The sequence below is a fragment of the Alosa sapidissima genome, chromosome 4, assembly GCF_018492685.1.
Source record: "Alosa sapidissima isolate fAloSap1 chromosome 4, fAloSap1.pri, whole genome shotgun sequence".
NCBI lineage: Eukaryota > Metazoa > Chordata > Actinopteri > Clupeiformes > Clupeidae > Alosa > Alosa sapidissima.
The window spans coordinates 35,774,203-35,796,273 of record NC_055960.1 but is presented as its reverse complement, the minus strand read 5'-3'; the positions used below and the strand labels follow the sequence as shown (position 1 = coordinate 35,796,273).

At 44.7% G+C, this 22,071-nt stretch overlaps 1 protein-coding gene and 1 long non-coding RNA gene across 3 annotated transcripts in view; one reads left to right on the top strand and one right to left on the bottom strand.

Moving 5' to 3' along the window:
• LOC121707607 (A disintegrin and metalloproteinase with thrombospondin motifs 9-like) overlaps nt 1-4,087 on the bottom strand; it is a 53,564-nt gene extending 49,477 nt beyond the window's left edge. Inside the window, exons 1-3 of the mRNA XM_042090299.1 lie at nt 3,700-4,087; nt 2,898-3,283; nt 1,179-1,338 (exon numbers count right to left, since the gene is read on the bottom strand). Coding sequence (XP_041946233.1) covers nt 1,179-1,338; nt 2,898-3,283; nt 3,700-3,802 — 649 coding nt within the window. The 5' untranslated portion in view covers nt 3,803-4,087. The remainder of the gene's footprint in view (nt 1-1,178; nt 1,339-2,897; nt 3,284-3,699) is intronic.
• Nucleotides 1,910-22,071, top strand: part of LOC121707610 — a 38,849-nt gene continuing 18,687 nt past the window's right edge. Inside the window, exons 1-2 of one of the 2 annotated variants that reach the window (XR_006031352.1) lie at nt 1,910-2,052; nt 6,343-6,526. This is a non-coding gene — a long non-coding RNA (uncharacterized LOC121707610). The remainder of the gene's footprint in view (nt 2,053-6,342; nt 6,527-22,071) is intronic. The other variant, XR_006031351.1, reaches the window with a different exon arrangement.

Genomic DNA, 22,071 nt, shown 5'->3' with positions numbered 1-22,071 from the left:
CCCTGACACTCATCTACTGAGGCGCTCGGTGGACCACCTCACCGAGAAGCCTTGCACATAGGACAGACGCATAACCTGGAGGAGCACACAAGACAGACACATAACCTAGAGGAGAGACTAGACAGCCTTGTGCCTGGTCGGTGTGAGTGACCTTGCCCACAAACCAGCTGGCTTTGAGTCATACTGTAAATGGCCCTGATTTGAGCCTCGTCCAGCACATCTGGGCCAGATGCATCTTGGAGTGATGATACATGGGCCAACGTTTGGATCAATGTTGCTGGGCAACCACAGAACTAGTTCCATGTGTTCTGATTTGATGATTATGAAAATGTGCCTACTGGTGATTAAAGCTCTCCAGAAAAAGATTGTTACCCAATAGCAATGGCAATGTGCCAGAATCTCAATAATCAGGAACATTGCTCAGCAAAACTGCTCAAAAGGTTGCCTCGTATATCATCAGGTTCAGAGTCTTGTTGCTAAATGGCATAAGGCAGCAATGCCATGTTCAGGGTTTTATGGTCATGGTATGGTTCAGCAGCAAATGAAACACACCCACCGAACTGATTTGAAGCAGACCAGTGGCTCTCGTTTATACATTGTTTGTTTGAGTGTTATACCTTTATATAGATGAAGAGTTCAGATGCAAAAGCCTCTAAACGCCACCTCCATAAAAAATGAGATAACGATTGTGAGTGAATGCTCTCCACACATAGTATCAAATAATTAACATTAATCAAATAATTTAGCTTCAAAACTCGCCAAATACAGTACCACTCTCTTCCTGATCTGAATTTGATTGATATGTAGTCAAAGATTGAAGATAGATCTGATTGATATGTAGTCAAAAACCTATAAAAAAAAAGCCTGATCAAGAATGCTCATTAAAAGAAAAGTGGTCAGGCGGATTTAGAGGGTTTTGCCAACTCTTCAGATGGTCTCTTATTTACTTTCTGTTGCTACCCTGTTAACAACAATGTATGGTTAAGGTTAGGTTAAACCTAGCGGTTGGGTTTGGTTACATTTAAATCTGGTTAAAGTTATGTAATGGTTCAATGACAATTGAATAGACTGAACTTGAGTTTGAACAGAGAGTATCTACAGTATATTGTGTCTGCAGGGTATTATCCAAGTAAAGTCAGGTAAATTACAGTCATTACTGAAGTGGGTTTTTGCTTTACCTGAAGTCTCACATGCTTCCTCCTCCCTCCCAGCCTTCTTGGGGGTATCCTTTCTATACACAATATGAGGTTTGTTGTGTTCTTCTTCATAATGTACACCATTGTAGCTATGAAGGGGCTCCACAAAATACTCCCCTTCTGGTGACCTGAAAGTGCCAAGCTTGGGAGAAAAACATGCAGGAAAGGATACTATTTCAGTTCACAGATGTAGCTTTGAAGTCAGGGCTAGATCTAAAAGGTAGAGTTAATAACATTTGTCACTGGAGGAGAAAAGGTTGTGTGTGGGCTTGTATACACTACTAAAACTGGCTGTGCCTCTGACGAAAAAAAGAAAATACATTTCAGACTACTGATTGTTATCAGAAAATTGTTTGCATTAACCTTTCTAATGATTTTAGTCTGTCTCACTTGAAATAAATCTTTACAATCTATTGAACAAACACTAGTTACTAGAGTCTAGTATCTACACATTATTTTTAAATATATATTGCTGATAACTCACAGGAGGAGGAATGGTAATTCAGACATAATTTGGGGATAATGCTTAACTGTTCACCGCATGAAACAGTGTGTTAGTAATATGGATTTTAGCATTGAGAAACTGCTGTAAGAACACAAACACGAATTGGAATGCATTATCTTCATAGTTGCCAAACTACTTCCTGATGGAAATTCTTCAAATATGGAAATACGTACCGCCCTCCCGAAGACCAACCCACCCCAACTTTCAGCAGGTAAACAAGCTCATGCTGCGCAACAGGACTGTCCATCTGACAAACCGTTAACTATAGCGACATAACCAGGCTGAATTCTTATACACTGGAATCGGATCTGGTCTGGACTACTGCTATTCCTACCATTTTTGCGGTAAAAGGTGAGTGATATGCGCTTATTATTGTTGCAACATCTAAAACATGAAACAAATAGACAACAAACACCGAATTAGACCCAATAGGCATTCTCTGTAATGTTTCCATCTTTCAAATTCCGTCATTACTCTGTAGTCACTGAAAATCCAAAACAGCCAAAAAAAAATCCAAAGCCAGTGAACATCTAAGGCAGGAAATATGGTATCTTGAAATATCTCAATAATCATATTGAGCAAGTGATATGCTCTGTACCATATATCATAGACACGTCATTTGTGGACAATCAGTCATGATAAATAAAGTAAAAAGTAGCCTACGCCACTATTTCATTTTGTTTGTTCTAACTTCCTCATTGCGTATGGATTTACTAGATTACATTGTGCCTGCCAAAATTGGACATTAATGACGTCAACACGCCCGACGCTGAGGCACTGTGTGCGTAAGAGACGTCGTACCGCGCTAAATGAGTGTCCTTCCAAAATGAATCAGTACGTTTCATTTAAAAAGTTGTGCATACAGATCTTCTGATGACAAAAAAACAGCAACAAAAAAAAAATTGTTGCAATGAACCCCATAAAGGGAAAGACATACAAAGTGACCTACTAGGTTTCATTAAAACAATGATGATTAAAAGGTACCAGGCTTTGCTATAATAACATTGTTATAATTATTGACGCATTCGAGTAATAACACCAATATGATTTTCTGGTAAGTAGAAAATGTTCCAACAATATTACATCACTGTCTGCGCCCAACTGGAAGGTCTACGTGCTGCAGAACTCCCTGTACCTTTACGTTCATTAGCTTCATGATAGGCTATCAATTTGGAGATAGCCGCATCCAAACTCACCAAACCGGAGCAGAGGCTGATAACTGCGGTGTGCTCCGGGTCTGCATTCACATGTCCTCGGTAGAAGCAGTGCTGATAGTCTGTCTCCTCCTCCTCCCCCTCTTGTGAGAATTCCGTTAGGTTACCACTGTTTGGTAGTCCGAGTATCGTGACAGTGTAAAGTGGCGCAATAAATCCCGACTCAAGTGTGAGGTTGAGTTCATAATTCTGTCCAAAAGCAGAAATTCGATAATGGATGGTCGGTGAGGCCCACTGATCAACACTGTTATCCGCTGCTGAATCAATACTCCGCTTTTTCCGTTTGAAGTGTATACTTGTATGTAGTCTGTCACCAGCTTCATCCACTCTTGTTGGAGTAAAAATCTCGTATGCACCGAGTGCGTTTGCTGAAGGTGGGAATTGTTATTACACCATTATTGCAAGGAAGACTTGAATAAGGTAACCTGAGTAGACTATAACTGACTATCCATAACAGTTTAAAGTAGTCTACCGGCGGCATACCTACTAGAGGAAAATGCACATGCATGGTGTTATTATGGTAACTAACTGTACAGGTTGTCAAATTATAAAAACAGGTTGTCGTTAAATTAGACCACGTGAATTAAGAAGCCAAATGTATAATCGCTGTCATTCAGAATGCTTACTCTTAAACTCAGTTGCTGATCATGTGCTCTGCTGATCCTGGAGAAAGTCATTCATTCTCAGCACCCGGTTACCGTGTAACCGGCAGTGAATTGAAGCATAAAAATCGCCACAAATAATTCAAGACTAACATATATACACCTTCAATAAAATATCTTACCTTTTCTTGAGCTCAACAAATGTCTCCCTGTTGTTGATGCATCCACAATCAACAAGTCAGGGAGAACTGTAAGAAATCCTAAACCCCAGAAGAGCACATGCATGATTGTCCACGGTTAGACAGAAAGCAGCACGCCCGAATACACTCTCCGTCTCTGGCGTGCTACGGTCACTCGGGCTCTCCGCCGCTGGATTCCAACTGTCGAGAGTGCCTCCCTCATCCAAAGCGTCTACCTTCTACTTTTCTGATGTGAGTTCCGTGGTGATAACATGCGCTTGGTCGGAAAGTGCCCGCGGATCCCTTGGCGAACATGCATACTGTAAAAAGGGGGTCGATGTACGGACAACTGTGGTGGGCTTCCCTTACTCACACAGATCACTTAGCTGAAGAGCCTGGGCGGGATTACTAGTGAAGGCAGTGGAAGGTACAGTACTCTGCCAAACACGCCTCTTACTTAGCCTAATAAAGCCACTCCTGTTGCATACTACAACATACTATTCTACAGCACATACTGTTTGGCCACTTGCCATCCAGCCAATCGCTTATCTCGTTTGCATGATCCAAACAAGCGAATGTATGGTTGACATTTTGTGTATTTGATGGCTTTGTAGTCGTAACCTAGTGACTGGATCAGTTGAACGCTTCCTGAAAACAATCAAAAGATAACCCCTGGTGAGACTGTACACGTTCAGCAGTAGGATAACTGCGATTATATGCCACCACTGTTTCTCTTCTGACCTAGAAACACTTCCAATGATTCGGCGCGCTCCTTGGTGACTCCTAGATTACGTACTCTGGAGATGTGCTACTGCGTCCTTAGAGAGACTTATGTAATTGCTGATTTCCCAGCCCATAATGACTTCCCTTTTCCCAAACTCTTGTGATTCAATGACTGGACAATTAAAATACAGGGGTCCAAATCTCTCCCACACACGCGCGCGCACTCACGTAGAGAGTCAAGGGTGCGTTTCTGTGCGCAAAATCGTTAATGCAACGCACACGTTCTACTGTGCACACTTTTTAAACGGATGCGATTGCTTGCATATGATCTTAGTGAAATCAGAGCTGATTTCCCTAACTGACGACAATTACGTTGTATCTACACGGAATACATGTCCTGGAAGTGGTGATCATGTCATGTTTAACTAGCCTAATATGCAGAGGACCAGAGGAAGACACCCGGTAAAGCATTTGGCCATGTTCGGCGCATTTACAAAAACTGAAAAATAAATAAAGTTGATTTTAATTTGCCTTTCTATGTGAAATCAGTGATATCATTCCTTTGGTTCAGCATATCCGAATGTAGTTTTGCAAGTGCCTATGCATTTTTGATGTAATAATCAATTATAAGTTGAACACCATGATGGCTGACAGCCTTTAATCTTGTTCTTGGCTGACCTGTTTTTGTTTTACTTCTTTATTAGCATAAAGGTACTTCTACTTTGTTCTACTGTTGAACTGTGTGTGTGTGTGTGTGTGTGTGTGTGTATGTGTGTGTGTTAAGGGCTGTGCTGTTGCTTTTGAGTAAAGCCCCAGTGTATGCTGTAAAAGCAACATGACTTCTGTGGTCCTTTGCATCCAGGAGACCTTTCCAAATGACCCCCACTGCCCCCTTTACAATCCCCTTATTCCCAGAACTCTCCATAAACTATGCACTTTACTTTACAGGGGTCACTGGGAAGTAGGACTCGGCTCTCTCACCTAGATTATAAGATTATGGAATCTTCACCTCAGAATTAATACTGGATGACCAGTCAAGCAAAAGGTTTTTCTTTTGTGACGCCTCATTCATGGTCTTCGCTGTGGACCTTGGAGCATGCGCACGGATCCAACAGCGGCAGCTGGCTAGCGCCAGCGATGCTCTCAGTGACCCCTGCGTCCGTGTAAACTTCACCGCCCCTTTGATGGCCCCTGATAAGACCCAAGAAAGTTTGAATGAACACTGCGCTCCCGGATGGAGCAAATTAGGGAACACTCGGTGGTTTCAGTCCGACGGCTCGTTTCAGGGAAGAGAGATGCATTTTGGGGCTTTTAGCAGTGACAGAGTGACATGACCTGATGATGTTATGAGCTGACAGCATGGTTGTACAGTGCAGAAGCGATACCTTGCAAGTTCTCACGTGTTTCATTCATGCATGAAGTCTAAAGTGTCATTCCTGTAACATGGCGTTGAAACGTCCCACTCAGGTTGCATGATGCTAATGTTGTAGATTTGAATAAAATGATGATATTGTCAAAGGACAGGAGCAGCAACATATAGATAAGCATATTATGCTTATCTATATTTTCTTATGTATTAGTGCGTGCTCCAAAAGACATGTCTGAGAACATGCCGAGCTCATCATAGTGGCCACTGAAGTACATTCCAAGGGGGTTTGAACTCGGACCGTTATGTCTAGGGAGCAGTTTCAGGATTCTCCGCTGATTCTTGCTGCTTGGGCACAACAGGGCACATTTTTTCCCACACCAGCCCATGTGGCATGTAGGGGGCAAAAAATAGTCCCCCAAATAAAAAAAAAAAAAACACTAGATGATTTTACATGAAGCAGCGTCCCAAATCTCTGTGCTGATACTGTGGAACTGAAATCCAAGGTATATTTCTTTGCCTGTTACGAGACGTATTTTTTCTATTTCCTGTTGTAGAGCGAGAGTGATCCTCCTTAGCCTGAGGGAGGTGGTTGGCAGAGCTGGGCGAGGACTGGGAGGTGCGGAGTTGAAAGGCCAGTCCGGAGCACGGCCGGGGCGATGGGGAATGAGGTGGTTCCTGTGAGAGGAAAAGTGGGGGTTTGATAAGTGAGGCTGTTCCTGAGGAAAAGCGTCCTCTGTGGTACGTACGTGTGTGTGTGTGTGTGTGTGTGTGTGTGTGTCTGTGTGTGTCTGTGTGTGTGTGTGTGTGTTTGTGAGGCTGTTCCCAGGGAAAAGCGTCCTCCGTAGTACGTGTGTGTGTGTGTGTGTGTGTGTGTGTGTGTGTGTGTGTGTTTGTGAGGCTGTTCCCAGGGAAAAGCGTCCTCTGTGGTACGTGTGTGTGTGTGTGTGTGTGTGTGTGAGGCTGTTCCCGAGGAAAAGTGTCCTCTATGGTACGTGTGTCCTGTGCTGCTGCTGCTGCAGGAGGGCACTGCGGCGCTTAATTGGGGGAAAACATTCCAGGGAGAGAGAGCTTTGTAAAGAGCTTTCTCTGTGTGTGTGTGTGTGTGTGTGTGTGTGTGTGTGTGTGTGTGTGCGTGGAAGTAGACGTGTGCATAGAGGGTTTTCCTCTGCGTGTACACACACACACCCTTAAAACAAATGTGTTTGAAACAACACAAACTGTGTTGTCCCTATCTGGACATAGAGATGTGTTACAAAACAACACAAGTTGTGTTATATTCAACACATTTGGTGTAAGTGTCCACAGTACAACAAGCAACATACAGTACAGTCATACAGATCCATGAATTCTACGCTTTTGAAATGGAGAAGCCAAGCTTATTATTTTTTTGTTGTTTTTGAGACTACAATCTGTAAAAAAGACATTTGCACGATCTCCTGTCAAAAGACATCAGTAGATTGACATTCATATTTTTGTCATGTGAAATACTTAAGGTTGTAGCACTCGTGAAGAACTCAGACTCTTGAATCACAACATTTCCTTTTTTTTGTTGTGGTTCTGGTTGAGAGTTTGCAGACAGAAAAACAGTTGTTTGGACTGTCACCAAGTGGTACTGCAGCTGCAAGAAGGATTCTATCCAAAAACTCAATCAAGAAATTCTGCTCTCCAATGGAATGGCAACAACACACTTATGCCAAAGCAGGGGTCCATTTGGTTGGATGCACTGTGGTTACACTTGTGTCGGGGCAGCTTGACTGTTTTGTGCGTGCCATGCCCCCTTGCTCGTTAAGTGAGGCTTTAAACATACATCCCCAATTCCTGAAACCTTTCAGGGATTCCATGAAATCCTGTGTTTATGTGTCCAGCCTACCAAGTGAGGTTGCTTTGAGTCATTTGTCTCCCTTTGGGGGACTCTGGGGGCATGTATTCTTTCATAATATCATTATATACACATACTGCACAGGGGAAGGGTGGGGTTGTTAGCGAGTGGGGTCTGGTGGTTGGGGCACGTGAGAGACTGTCCTGGTCATGTATAGGCGGACGGGGGGGGAGGGGGGGTCTGGGAGAAAGGGAGACAGACACGCAAAGGCCCACACTGACTGGGATGAAAGCTGACAGATGGCTTGAAAGGCGAACCAGTGATATCAACGCCGCCGCCTCGCAAAACCTTGTAGCGAGCTGGAGCCGGCCGGGGCTGCCCCATTCACTTGTCATCCAGGCTCCGCTCCGCACAAAAGGACAAGCCGATGACCTAATCACTTTCAGCTGGGAGAGAAATTGGAGAGATAACCCGTCGCCCCTGACGGGCTCGAGCCAGTGTATTGATACGAAGCAGCTGGGAAGGAAAGTTAGGGGGACACTGAAGAGACCAGGGAGAAGCGGGGGGGGGGGGGGGGGGGGGTTGCGTTGTCTGCCAAGCGCAAGAGGGATTTAGTAGAGGAACAGATTTCATTTTACATTCCTGATGCTAACTCCGCTTATGGCAGAAAGAGGTAAAGACAGTAAAGCCTCTTGCACTTGACTTGCACTGCAGTCCTTCAGCTTTGGTGCGTGTGTAGGACTCAAGTCCTGTGCAGCTTTGGGACTCAAGTCCTGTGCAGCTTTGGTGCGTGTGTAGGACTCAAGTCCTGTGCAGCTTTGGGACTCAAGTCCTGTGCAGCTTTGGTGCGTATGTAGGACTCAAGTCCTGTGCAGCTTTGGTGCGTATGTAGGACTCAAGTCCTGTGCAGCTTTGGGACTCAAGTCCTGTGCAGCTTTGGTGCGTATGTAGGACTCAAGTCCTGTGCAGCTTTGGTGCGTATGTAGGACTCAAGTCCTGTGCAGCTTTGGGACTCAAGTCCTGTGCAGCTTTGGTGCGTATGTAGGACTCAAGTCCTGTGCAGCTTTGGTGCGTGTGTAGGACTCAAGTCCTGTGCAGCTTTGGTGTGTGTGTAGGACTCAAGTCCTGTGCAGTTATGGTGCGTATGTAGGACTCAAGTCCTGTGTAGTGTGTGGTGTGCAGTGCAAAAGTGATCAGAACATTGGCTTCACACAGCGAGCCCAGTGTGTTCAACATTGTGCTATCAGGCCATCACTAGAGAACCTTTGTCTCACTCAATTTACTACAGCTATTCATGTTGCTGGGAGAGCAAAGGGGAAGTGTGCCCCCCCGCATCCCCAAACTGCAATGAGAAATCTGGATTCACTGACCAATGTCAATGGGAATGATTTTCTCCTGGACATCAGAGGAGAGCAGAAAATATGCTGAGTTTCAGGGGGTAAAAAAAGAAAAGTCAAAATGCAGAGAGAGAGATGGAGAGAGAGAGAGAGAGAGATGAAGAGAGGGAGAGACAGGGTGGTGCGATAGCGGGTAAATTTGTTTTCCCCCTGTTCCAGATGCCTAGGCCTGCCCCTTTGTCATATTATATATAGTTTAGTGTTCTGGGTCACAAGCTCCATTCTCTGGCTGTCATGGTGCGGAGAATAGGCTGGCCTCATTCCCGCTGGCACGGCCACTGTGTGCGGGGCCGACGGTGACTTCCAGGCCCACAGCAGATGACAGGCTCACAGCAGTGGGCACGGGGCCCCTGCCGCAAGAAAAGAGAAACACTGCTCCAGAAATTACTCTGCCGCTCCCACCAACACTGTGGGCATTCAGGGACGGAGAGGAGGGGGCAAAGGTGGGGGGTGGGGGTAGAGCGAGATAGGGGGTAGAGCATGAACAGAGAGACGAGAGAAGGGGACAGGAACAGAGAAAAAGATGAAAAGAGGAGAGAAAGAATGAGCGAGAGAGAAAGAGAGAGCATTAGCATATATGAAGTATTCTGTCACTAGGAAGCACCCACTTGCACCCACGTCCTAAGCGCCGTGCAGCGTCCTAAGCGCCGTGCAGTGGTCAAAGATGGTCAAGCTCAGAAATCATAGCACTGTAACAGAGTTCAATAGAGTCATCTGGAAAGTTGCCACTGACTAACAGTAATCCTTTAGTGACCAGTGCAATAAGCAGAGCATTCCTCGCCTAATCTGTGTTTGCTCAATTGGATATGGTAAAGTGCCCACAAAGAGCTATCTTTTTAGGAGCAGATTTTGTGAATTTGATATGGATTGATAATCTTATTAAAGTATTAACGGTGCAGGATGACTGGCACCAAGTGCCTCTGCTGACAGGCTGAGAGCGTAAAGTAACACATGTCACAATTGCTCATAAAAAGCTACTGAGCTCTCAATATCTGAACTTGAATATGGATATGGATTTATACTTAAAAACTTAATATCTGCTGCCACAATATGCAACTTTCTATGGTTGCATACTATAGAAGAGATATTCCACATGTAAAAAATGTATGCAATTATGTCCATAGTTATATGACCATTACTCTTTAACATTGTAGATGCTAAACCATCGTAACCTTTCTTGTTGTGCATCTCAGTAGATGAAGCAGCTTTCAGCAGAGTACCTGTACGTGCTGTTCAGCCGGGCAGCCGTGGCCCACTGGTTAGCACTCTGGACTTATAACCGGAGGGTTGCCGGTTCGAGCCCCGACCAGTGGGCCGCGGCTGAAGTGCCCTTGAGCAAGGCACCTAACCCCTCACTGCTCCCCGAGCGCCGCCATTGAAGCAGGCAGCTCACTGTGCTGGGATTAGTGTGTGCTTCACCTCACTGTGTGTTCACTGTGTGCTGTTTGTGTTTCACTAATTCACCGATTGGGTTAAATGCAGAGACCAAATTTCCCTCACGGGATCAAAAAAGTATATATACTTATACTGTTCACTCTGCTCAAGGAGATGAGACGCCATTCTGGGTGTAAGTGAACCATCTGGTGAGGATTGATCCAAATTATGCTGAAAGCAATCTGATCATCTGATTTTGCAACATTACAAATGTCAAGATTATGACAGGGCAAAGCTAAACGAAGACACTGCTGCAAATTGACCTGAAACAAAATGGAGCTAAACCTCGTTCATCTTTTTCCTAAAGTTGTTAGCAGCCGTATTATCTCTGTTGCCTTTCAAATGAAAGTGCATTCCAATATAATGCCATCTACCGTGTGATTGGTTGTTCAAATATACAAGATTGACAAACTCTCCTTTATTGCTTGTTTCCAGAATCCTGCAATCCTTGGGAAAAACTATGATGAGTAGACACAGTCTTTAGCTATAGTCAGGGTAGATTTCTTGGTGTTACCAAAAGGAAATTTGACTGAAGGGAATTTCTGGGGGGGTCACTGCAGGATGAGTCTGGGAGGAGACCGTTGGTGCACTGCACTATGCAAAACTCATTCCACATACTGTGCACGCATGGGGAATCCTGACCGCCATCTCGTGGGACCATGCAATTGTTGAGAAGACCCCCTTTAAAACCTTTATTTCAAGATTTGTTTAGATATTGGCCTGGGGCACTCGCAGATCACTTTTGATCTGCGAGTGAAGGGGCACAGCCAGCAGTGAAATTAGATACATTAGATAATTAGGTACATTAAACTCTTACTGAATTCTTTCAGACGTTCAGCAGCCACACACTAAAGTCTTGTCTTGCTCAATTTCAAGGAAATGCATGTCTGTGTCATTTGCCATTGGTTGTGTACAAAGTAGTGCCAGGTGGCGGTCTGGTCTCCAGGTTACTCAAACCTGGGCAGGTTTTAAAGGGCAGCCGTGGCCTACTGGTTAGCACTTCGGACTTGTAACCGGAGGGTTGCCGGTTCAAACCCCGACCAGTAGGTACGGCTGAAGTGCCCTTGAGCAAGGCACCTAAACCCTCACTTCTCCCCGAGCGCCGCTGTTGTTGCAGGCAGCTCACTGTGCCGGGATTAGTGTGTGCTTCACCTCACTGTGTGCTGAGTGTGATTAATTGATTGGGATAAATGTAGAGACCAAATTTCCCTCACGGGATCAAAAGAGTATATATACTTATATATACTTACTTAAACGTGCTATATACTCAAACGTGCTATAAGATTCGTCTGATCCCCAGCTTACTCAAACGTGCTATAAGATTCCTCTGGTCTGCAGGTTACTCAAACGTGCTATAAGATTCCTCTGGTCTCCAGGTTACTCAAACGTGCTATAAGATTCATCTGGTCTTCAGGTTACTCAAACGGTTACTCAAACGTGCTATAAGATTCGTCTGGTCTCCAGGTTATTCAAACGTGCTATAAGATTTTTCTGGTCTTCAGGTTACTCAAACGTGCTATATACTCAAACGTGCTATAAGATTCGTCTGGTCTTCAGGTTACTCAAACGTGCTATATACTCAAACGTGCTATAAGATTCATCTGGTCTCCAGGTTACTCAAACGTGCTATATACTCAAACGTACTATATACTCGAACGTGCTATACTCGAACGTGCTATAAGATTTGTCTGGTCTCCAGGTTACTCAAATGTGCTATATACTCAAACGTGCTATATACTCGAACGTGCTATATACTTAAACGTGCTATAAGATTCGTCTGGTCTCCAGGTTACTTGTTTTCAAACACACTTTTACTTACACACTCATCTTGAATGACTCCTATGGCATACATTTCCGTGCACTGATGTGCACTTTTGTTATGTGTGTGTGTGTATGTGTGTGTTTGTGTGTACGTGTGTACGTGTGTGTGTGTGTGTGTGTGTGCTCAAGATTCAAAACACATTTATTGTAACATTACACTTGTTTATTGAGAGTAACATTCTTGAATCCCATGAAGTGAGGGAGATCATTCAGTATACTGAGGAAGAGAAGAGAAGATCATGAACACTTCAAATACTCATTGTCTAAACAGAAGTGTGATTGAAGTGTTTGCCTAATGATAGACTCAGTATGAAATATGGAGTTATTTCACCCTTTTTTTAAAGTTCAACAGCAACGACATCACCACCATAAGTTCAAAAGATTTGTATCTGCTACAATGAGAACAAATGTGGGTGTAATCGTGAGTTTCAACAAATAATTGTCTCATCTCTGCCGAGCTGCTATGTTGATGATGCATGAGATGGGGTGAGTATGGGGATGGGTAATTGGTGGTCATAAATTTGACCCGTCAGATCAGTGTAGGGTAAATCTGCGGAAAAGCCTCACATTCTGCAGAATCTTCTCCCCCCCCCCCCCTCTCTCTTCTCCCATGCATCTGTGGCCTTGCATGGTCCGCTGACCTGAAGTTCACTGTACTGATTTCTGCATGCTTTGCATTGCATAAGCCTAAATCACATCTGACATTATTGCTGTAAAAAAACAAAAAAAAACAAATGTGCACTTCTTAAAAAAAATGAAAAATGTTTTTTTTCTCTCTAGTCGACTGCTGCTCAGAGTTTCTTTGCACGGGTTCATGGATGAAGAGGAGCCCACAGGCCTCAATCTCAATCTCAATCTCAATCTCAATCTGTCCACAGTGGAGTTCCTCAATTACGTGATTACGCTCATGAACATTAGCCCCATGCACCGATGCCCACATCCACCCACTTACGTAACGCAGGACACTTAGAGTGGTCTCCATCACATCCACACGCGCCGTCACATCCACCCACTTACGTAACGCAGGACACTTAGAGTGGTCTTCATCACATCCACCCACTTACGTAACGCAGGACACTTAGAGTGGTCTCCATCACATCCACACGCGCCGTCACATCCACCCACTTACGTAACGCAGGACACTTAGAGGTGGTCTCCGTCACATCCACACGCGTCGTCACAACCACCCACTAACATAACGCAGGACACTTAGAGTGGTCTCCGTCACATCCACACGCGCCGTCACATCCACCTACTTACGTAACGCAGGACACTTAAGAGTGGTCTCCATCACATCCACCCACTTACGTAACGCAGGACACTTAGAGTGGTCTCCGTCACATCCATACACGCCGTCACAACCACCCACTTACGTAACGCAGGACACTTAGAGTGGTCTCCATCACATCCACACGCGCCGTCACATCCACCCACTTACGTAACGCAGGACACTTAGAGTGGTCTTCATCACATCCACCCACTTACGTAACGCAGGACACTTAGAGTGGTCTCCGTCACATCCACACGCGCCGTCACATCCACCTACTTACGTAACGCAGGACACTTAAGAGTGGTCTCCATCACATCCACCCACTTACGTAACGCAGGACACTTAGAGTGGTCTCCGTCACATCCATACACGCCGTCACAACCACCCACTTACATAACGCAGGACACTTAAAGTGGTCTCCGTCACATCCACACGCATCGTCTTACATTTCAACAGAGACAATTTACCGTCAAATCCTTCGTGTCCATATGACACTGATAAGACTTCTCTGCTTTGTGCGCTCTCACTCAGGGCCAAGAGAAACACACTTCTACAGTGTCCTAATGGGGGAGCATGTCATTTTAACATGCCCTGTACAAATGAGCTCTTTAAACTGCTAGCAATGCTGGGCTAGCTCTAGCAAACACATGTGGGACAGGAAGGCATTTTCTATAATCACTGGTGAGAGAGAATGACCACGCAAACACACCCAAGCCTTTACATCAAATATTACCACAAGCCCCCCCAAACACACACACACACTAAGTGGTTGGTGATTTTTTCAACAAACTTTGGGCAAAACCCACATGTTACACATATATTGGGAAATAAGAATTGAGCTAGCAGAAACTCAACAAACCTGTGTGTGTGTGTGTGTGTGTGTGTGAGGGGGGAGACAAAGCCGGTAGGCTGAATTACAGTTTGGATTTATGTTGAAAACACAGCTGTGTGGAGGATGAATGTCTGTGTGCTGCTTCTCCCTCTCTCTCTCTCTCTCTCTCTCTCTCTCTCTTCCCGTCCTCTTCCCTCCCAGTGGCATTGACATTCTGACCACAGCCTTTCTTCTGTGTACATTTCTGTTGTGGAATGGGTGGCTGGAGAGGTACAGGAAATATCATATGTCAGACGACTGAAATTCCTCAAAACATATGCCCAGGAAGGTTAATTCATTCTTTTTTATGAGCCGGAGGGGGTTGGGGGGGGGGGTCTGTATGTCTGTATGTCTGCCTCGGTTCTTTATAATATCTGCTGTTGGGCAGGGAAAAAATGAAACAACAGGATGAAGTAAAAAAAAAAAGTCTTTAGTATTCTGTGGAAGAGTAAGCCACTGTCCACCAGGAAGTGTGGATGAGCTTGGGACTGAGCTGAGGCAAAGTCCTTTTAGGCAAGTCCCTCCACTCGGCGGCCATATTGCAACGCTTTTTGGGCATCCTATTTGGCAGAAATGCGCGTGCGCAAGGTTTCACAACTCCAATCTTGCTCCATCGGCGAGTTCACAACACATGATTGGCACGATGTCTTCACAACACACCATATGATTGGCTCAATGTATTCACATCACACCACATGATTGGCTCAATGTATTCACATGTCAACGTTTTGCCAAGGAAATGATGGGATATGGTAGACTAGGGTTTCTCAACGGGGGCGGTACCGCCCCCTGGGGGGCGTTCGTACAACCTAGGGGGCGCTGGGAACATGAGAGTTTTTTTTATTTTTTTTAATTTTAAACTTTCATGGTTTTCACATATTTTTGGTGCAAAAATAGGCTACCTGAAATAAATAGGCTATTTTTATTCATGGGTTTCTAACCCCTCTACCGTCCCAGCTACATTTTACTGTTCTATGCTCAGTGGTCATACAGTGCAGTTCGGGCCTGCACACGCCCGGACTCATGTCCCCCAGCCCCAGCTATCGTCATCTCTATAGTAACGCCGATAAACATAGCCCAAGTTTGCGGCTTAACAGTTCAATAACCAATAAAAATGTACACAATTCACTGTGATGTCTTCATCTTTAATAAAACAACACAAACGAACATGGCGGATAGCAAGAAAAAGTGCCGACAGTACAATGCAAATTACATCAATTTTTTTTTTACCCAACCAGTCTCCTGTTGCTTCTAACAGTGGGCTAAATCTGCTTAATAATAAAATAGACTCATAGGGACATTTTCTTATAATTCCAGAAGAAACCAAAACAGCACAGAAATGGGCTCGTTTTTTTATTTAAGCAATATACAGTAGCATGAGTGTAAGTGGCCTATAGCCTACCCAGGGGTGTAGTTTATTTTTATTTTTTTTAATTGTATGTGTGTGTGTGTGTGTGTGTGTGGGGGGGGGGGGGGTTGGGGGGGGGCGCCAGAGGATCAAAGTAAGGTCAGGGGGGCGTTTGCTCAAAAAAGGTTGAGAACCACTGGTGTAGACAATGGCCATATTGGTGTTACAAACTAGCCCCATGCATTTCTATGGAGGATTTTTTGAGTGCTGTGTCTCCAGATTAGAACGTTTTTGGCTGAGGTCAGTCAGGAAGTTGAGAGTGCCCATGTGAACACTTTACCTCAGGGACGGCCGGGGTCGCCGTGGAGCAGGGGTCCACCCGGATGGAGTGTCAGCTGTGGCTGTGACCGGGGGGGTGGGGGTAGGGGTTGCTAGAGTAGTGGTGGCTGAGGGGGTTGCTTTTGTTTTGGTAAGTAATCTGACTGGAACTTTGAGCTGCTTTATGACGTCACCGTCCCCGGCCGGCAAGGGTCATCGTGCGATGGCGGTGCGCCGGCTGGCCTGCTGCTGTTCCCATGGCGATGCGCCGGCTGTCCTGCTGCTGTTCCCATACGTTTCACATCGCAGCTACTCCCTCTGGCCTCACCGCCCAGATCCATTTCACACTCCACAGCCCCCAGCCTCCCCTCCCTGTGTGTGGGAATCGTATGGGCTCCCTCGCCAGATTCACTCATTACCCCATGATGTCTGTCCTGAGCTGCACCTTTGGTCGGTCATCTCTGTTTGGAGTGTCTCACCCTGATGCTGACCCGATGTTAGCTTAAGCCTGGGTAGACAGAATTTATCAAATTTATCAAGGCTCTTCATATTTTCTGTCACTTAAATCATTGAATGTCTCTCTCTCTCTGATAAAAAATAACGTTTAAATGAAACAGACTCCTCTGAACTCGCTCAACTCACTGGAGCGTGTGGTGGAGGCATCTCTTCTCAGACCCCTGTCTGTCAGTCAGTCCCTTTCAACAGACATCCGCAAAAGAATTGCAAAAAAGTAACATGACCGAGTACTACTGAAGCACATTCCAATTGGAGTCTTGAACAGTGTTCTGTTCTCTCTGTGTGTGTGTGTTATTGATGCCTTTTAATGAAGCAGTATCATTTTAAGGAATAATTATCAAAGATCAGACACAGCAGAAATACCACAATCAACTAATAGTGTTTTAATACATAGATGCTGACACTGGCTAATCAGACCAACAATCTACAGATGGCATCCTCAAAGAATAGAGCTAAGAGCGGGCACGGGTGGAGAGCAGCAAGATAACCACACTAGCATAGAGAATAACCGCACTAGCATAGAGAATAACCACACTAGCATAGAGAATAACCGCACTAGCATAGAGAGCAGCAGAATAACCACACTAGCATAGAGAATAACCACACTAGCATAGAGAGCAGCAGGATAACCACACTAGCACAGAGAATAACCGCACTAGCATAGAGAATAACCGCACTAGCATAGAGAGCAGCAAGATAACCGCACTAGCATAGAGAGCAGCAGGATAACCACACTAGCATAGAGAATAACCGCACTAGCATAGAGAGCAGCAGAATAACCACACTAGCATAGAGAATAACCGCACTAGCATAGAGAACAGCAGGATAACCACACTAGCATAGAGAATAACCACACTAGCATAGAGAGCAGCAGGATAACCACACTAGCATAGAGAATAACCGCACTAGCATAGAGAGCAGCAGGATAACCACACTAGCATAGAGAATAACCGCACTAGCATAGAGAATAACCGCACTAGCATAGAGAGCAGCAGGATAACCACACTAGCATTGAGAATAACCGCACTAGCATAGAGAGCAGCAGGATAACCACACTAGCATAGAGAATAACCACACTAGCATAGAGAGCAGCAGGATAACCACACTAGCATAGAGAGCAGCAAGATAAGCACACTAGCATAGAGAATAACCGCACTAGCATAGAGAGCAGCAGAATAACCACACTAGCATAGAGAATAACCGCACTAGCATAGAGAACAGCAGGATAACCACACTAGCATAGAGAATAACCACACTAGCATAGAGAGCAGCAGGATAACCACACTAGCATAGAGAATAACCGCACTAGCATAGAGAGCAGCAGGATAACCACACTAGCATAGAGAATAACCGCACTAGCATAGAGAATAACCGCACTAGCATAGAGAGCAGCAGAATAACCACACTAGCATAGAGAATAACCGCACTAGCATAGAGAGCAGCAGGATAACCACACTAGCATAGAGAGCAGCAGGATAACCACACTAGCATAGAGAATAACCGCACTAGCATAGAGAGCAGCAAGATAACCGCACTAGCATAGAGAGCAGCAGGATAACCACACTAGCATAGAGAATAACCGCACTAGCATAGAGAGCAGCAGAATAACCACACTAGCATAGAGAATAACCGCACTAGCATAGAGAGCAGCAGGATAACCACACTAGCATAGAGAATAACCGCACTAGCATAGAGAGCAGCAGGATAACCACACTAGCATAGAGAATAACCGCACTAGCATAGAGAGCAGCAGGATAACCACACTAGCATAGAGAATAACCGCACTAGCATAGAGAGCAGCAGGATAACCACACTAGCATAGAGAATAACCGCACTAGCATAGAGAATAACCGCACTAGCATAGAGAGCAGCAGGATAACCACACTAACATAGAGAATAACCGCACTAGCATAGAGAGCAGCAGGATAACCACACTAGCATAGAGAATAACCGCACTAGCATAGAGAGCAGCAGGATAACCACACTAGCATAGAGAATAACCACACTAGCATAGAGAGCAGCAGGATAAGCACACTAGCATAGAGAATAACCACACTAGCATAGAGAGCAGCAGGATAACCACACTAGCATAGAGAATAACCGCACTAGCATAGAGAGCAGCAGGATAACCACACTAGCATAGAGAATAACCGCACTAGCATAGAGAGCAGCAGGATAACCACACTAGCATAGAGAATAACCGCACTAGCATAGAGAGCAGCAGGATAACCGCACTAGCATAGAGAGCAGCAGGATAACCACACTAGCATAGAGAATAACCACACTAGCATAGAGAGCAGCAGGATAACCACACTAGCATAGAGAATAACCGCACTAGCATAGAGAGCAGCAGGATAACCACACTAGCATAGAGAATAACCGCACTAGCATAGAGAGCAGCAGAATAACCACACTAGCATAGAGAGCAGCAGGATAACCACACTAGCATAGAGAGCAGCAGGATAACCACACTAGCATAGAGAATAACCACACTAGCATAGAGAGCAGCAGGATAACCGCACTAGCATAGAGAGCAGCAGGATAACCACACTAGCATAGAGAATAACCGCACTAGCATAGAGAGCAGCAGGATAACCACACTAGCATAGAGAATAACAATACTAGCATAGAGAGCAGCAGGATAACCACACTAGCAGAACAACCAAGTGTCCTGGCAGCATGGACAGTATGGTTCCTGTACAAATATTTGGATCCTAAAAGTACAAAAAGTGAATTGCCCTTCCCATCTCTAATTCACTCTTACTCATGTGCATGGATTCAGCTGGTTTCCATGTACAGTGAGAAGGGTTCAAATGGAATAGATTGCACTTTAATGTCATCACCCTCATATATTGCCCATCTATCATATATCAGTAAACACATCTGACTGATTTTAACAAGATAAAAAAACCCTCCATTGTACACAGGACCTCATGGGATTCCTTAACCCTTTTTGTCTGCCAGCAGACTTTTGCTATGGCACTGGGCAGGGCTTCACCACTGGACACGCTGCAGGCTTGCCGCTTTATTTTAGCCTCTTTCACAAGGGTGTGCTGACTGCGGCTTCTCTTTGTAGTTCGTAAACTAAACGTAGGGTTGAGAGGGATGCCTTTTGGGGATGTGGTTTCTTGAAGCAATCCATCTGTGGTGGTGGACTTCTTGCAGCATGCTCCGAAGAGAGAAAAAAGCAGTGGAAATAAATTAATATTTCAACAATCTGCTTTATTATCTCAGGCGGTATTATTTCAACAAAAGGGATGCTTATTTATCCTCCATATGTCCTAAATAGATTTATATTTTGTGTGCATAAAAGAATCCGCTTAACCTTAATGACAGGCTTTGTAGAATGTTCAACGTGCCAGTGAATCATAAAATATATTTTTTGCCTGTTTTGTTTTCTTTTGTTCTGTTTTAGGGGAACTCTAGCACTGGACAAACTCGTTTGAACCCTCAGTCTTTTTCTTCCTCTTTGCTGTGGACCAGCCTTTATACTAATGCCCTAATTAACTTGATAAGAGAAGGAAGGAGGGGGGGGGGGGGGCACGGAGAAGAAGGGGGTAATGACCTCAAAGGAAGTGACAGTAGCTGATAAAAGGTTGGGAAAAAAGGGAAACATTCTGTCTTGTTACAAACTGCTCTCAAGCATCCAGAGGGTCCTGCTGGGACGTGATGGCAAATGACAATAGCCAACCAGGGTGTTCCTAATCTCCCTCTGATACCAGCGGCACTAAGGGAGGTTGGAGAGTCTTTACAGAAGAGAGAGAGAGAAATGAGGGAGTGGAAGTTAGAACAGATGAGAGAGAGAGCGAGAGAGAGAAATGAGGGAGTGGAAGTTAGAACAGATGAGAGAGAGACGTCCTCTACTTCATTGCAACCTGTGCCATGTAGGCCTATCTTTTTGAAGAGACATTTTGTTCATCATAATTCAAGTGGTGATAAAAGCTTGATGATACTCTGTCCACTTGCATTAATCAAAAGCCTGTCTGTTTACTTAAGTGCATGTCCCATCTCAGATCTTTGCATTTCTTTCCCGTTCATGCAGAGTGAGTGGAAAAGAGCCTTGACCGATTTCAACCTCCAATCCCTCCTGTTAAACTCGTCACAGTCCCTAAGCATATGTGGGCATGGCAGAGACGGATGGGAATGTCATATCTAAAGTGCACAGAGCTGTGATCCCTTTACTTCATTGCTGAGTAGGAGGCAGTCTTCTGTCCAGCACACTCTGGAGTCCCAAGCAGCGGTAATAAAAAAGAAACAAAAATCGGAATTACAAACGGAAATCGGAATTACAAAGTGTCCTCCTACTGAGGTTAAAAGTTCTGTAGGGTTTTGCAAGCACACTTGCAGGGGAATTCACCATGAACGTAGGAGCTCTTTTTTTAGTTTCCATATTTTTGGGCAACAATTGTGATTATTTTCATTGCCCTTTGAACCCCCCCAAACCACTATTTGCCCATCAAAGACTTCACTCTGGCCTGCCGTCTGGTTTCTTTTCTGAAATAGTAAACCCTGTCATTTTGTTTTTCTTAGGCTCAAATTGAAAATTGTTTGCAAGTCACAGGAAAACAATTCCAGTGCAAAAACACTCCATTTAAGCATAATGTCTGTCACATCTTCTTCCAAGTTCATTTAGCAGAAAGAGGGTGTGTTTGACAAACTTGGAATTATTACACCTCATTAAAATGACAGCCAAAATATGACTGCTCTGTCTAAATACACACATTGATATCTTATTTATGAGGCATTTCTGAATAATAAACATTTCATCAACACTGATCAAGTTGAGTCACATTAGTCAGCACCAAATCCATTTGTGAGACCCTCGAGTCTGAGTTCATTGCATGTGTTTATTCAATAATGAATTATGTAAGACCTTGAGAGCAAGTGGGAATAACATTAGACGTGCTAATAAGATGCACACTAAAGTACTCTGTCACTGTGGAAGACTGATTAGTATACTAAACTCATAAGGCACTGATTAGTATACTAATCTCATAAGGCATTCTACAAAGAGCATTCAAACCCTTCATCCTGGCCAGGGCACCCTAACACTGATATCTTCCTCAGCCGTAGAGGCTTGCATAACATTGATTTGAGGTTGGCTGTTTCTCAGTCTCCAGACAGGACCTCAAATGGACAACAGATGAATGCACTTGAACACATTTGCATGGTTTGCACTATTGCTTGGCATGACTTTGAGATGATCTACGTGCAGTACCCCCCCACCCCTGGTGAGGTTAGTTTTGGCTTTAACCTACAAACACTTGGCACTGGAGTGTACTGGATGGTGCCACGGTACCTCAGGAACCTGTGCATGGAATACGCAGAAATGCCGTAGAACCTGTGCATGGAATACGCACAAATGCTGCAGCCGTAGCTCAGCGCATAATCACAGTCGACATTCTCAGATGTAAATCAGAATTGCCTTGCTAAACCGCATGTAAAAGAAAGAATCAACGATGCAAAGGCACACTCCCCACGTTCGTGAT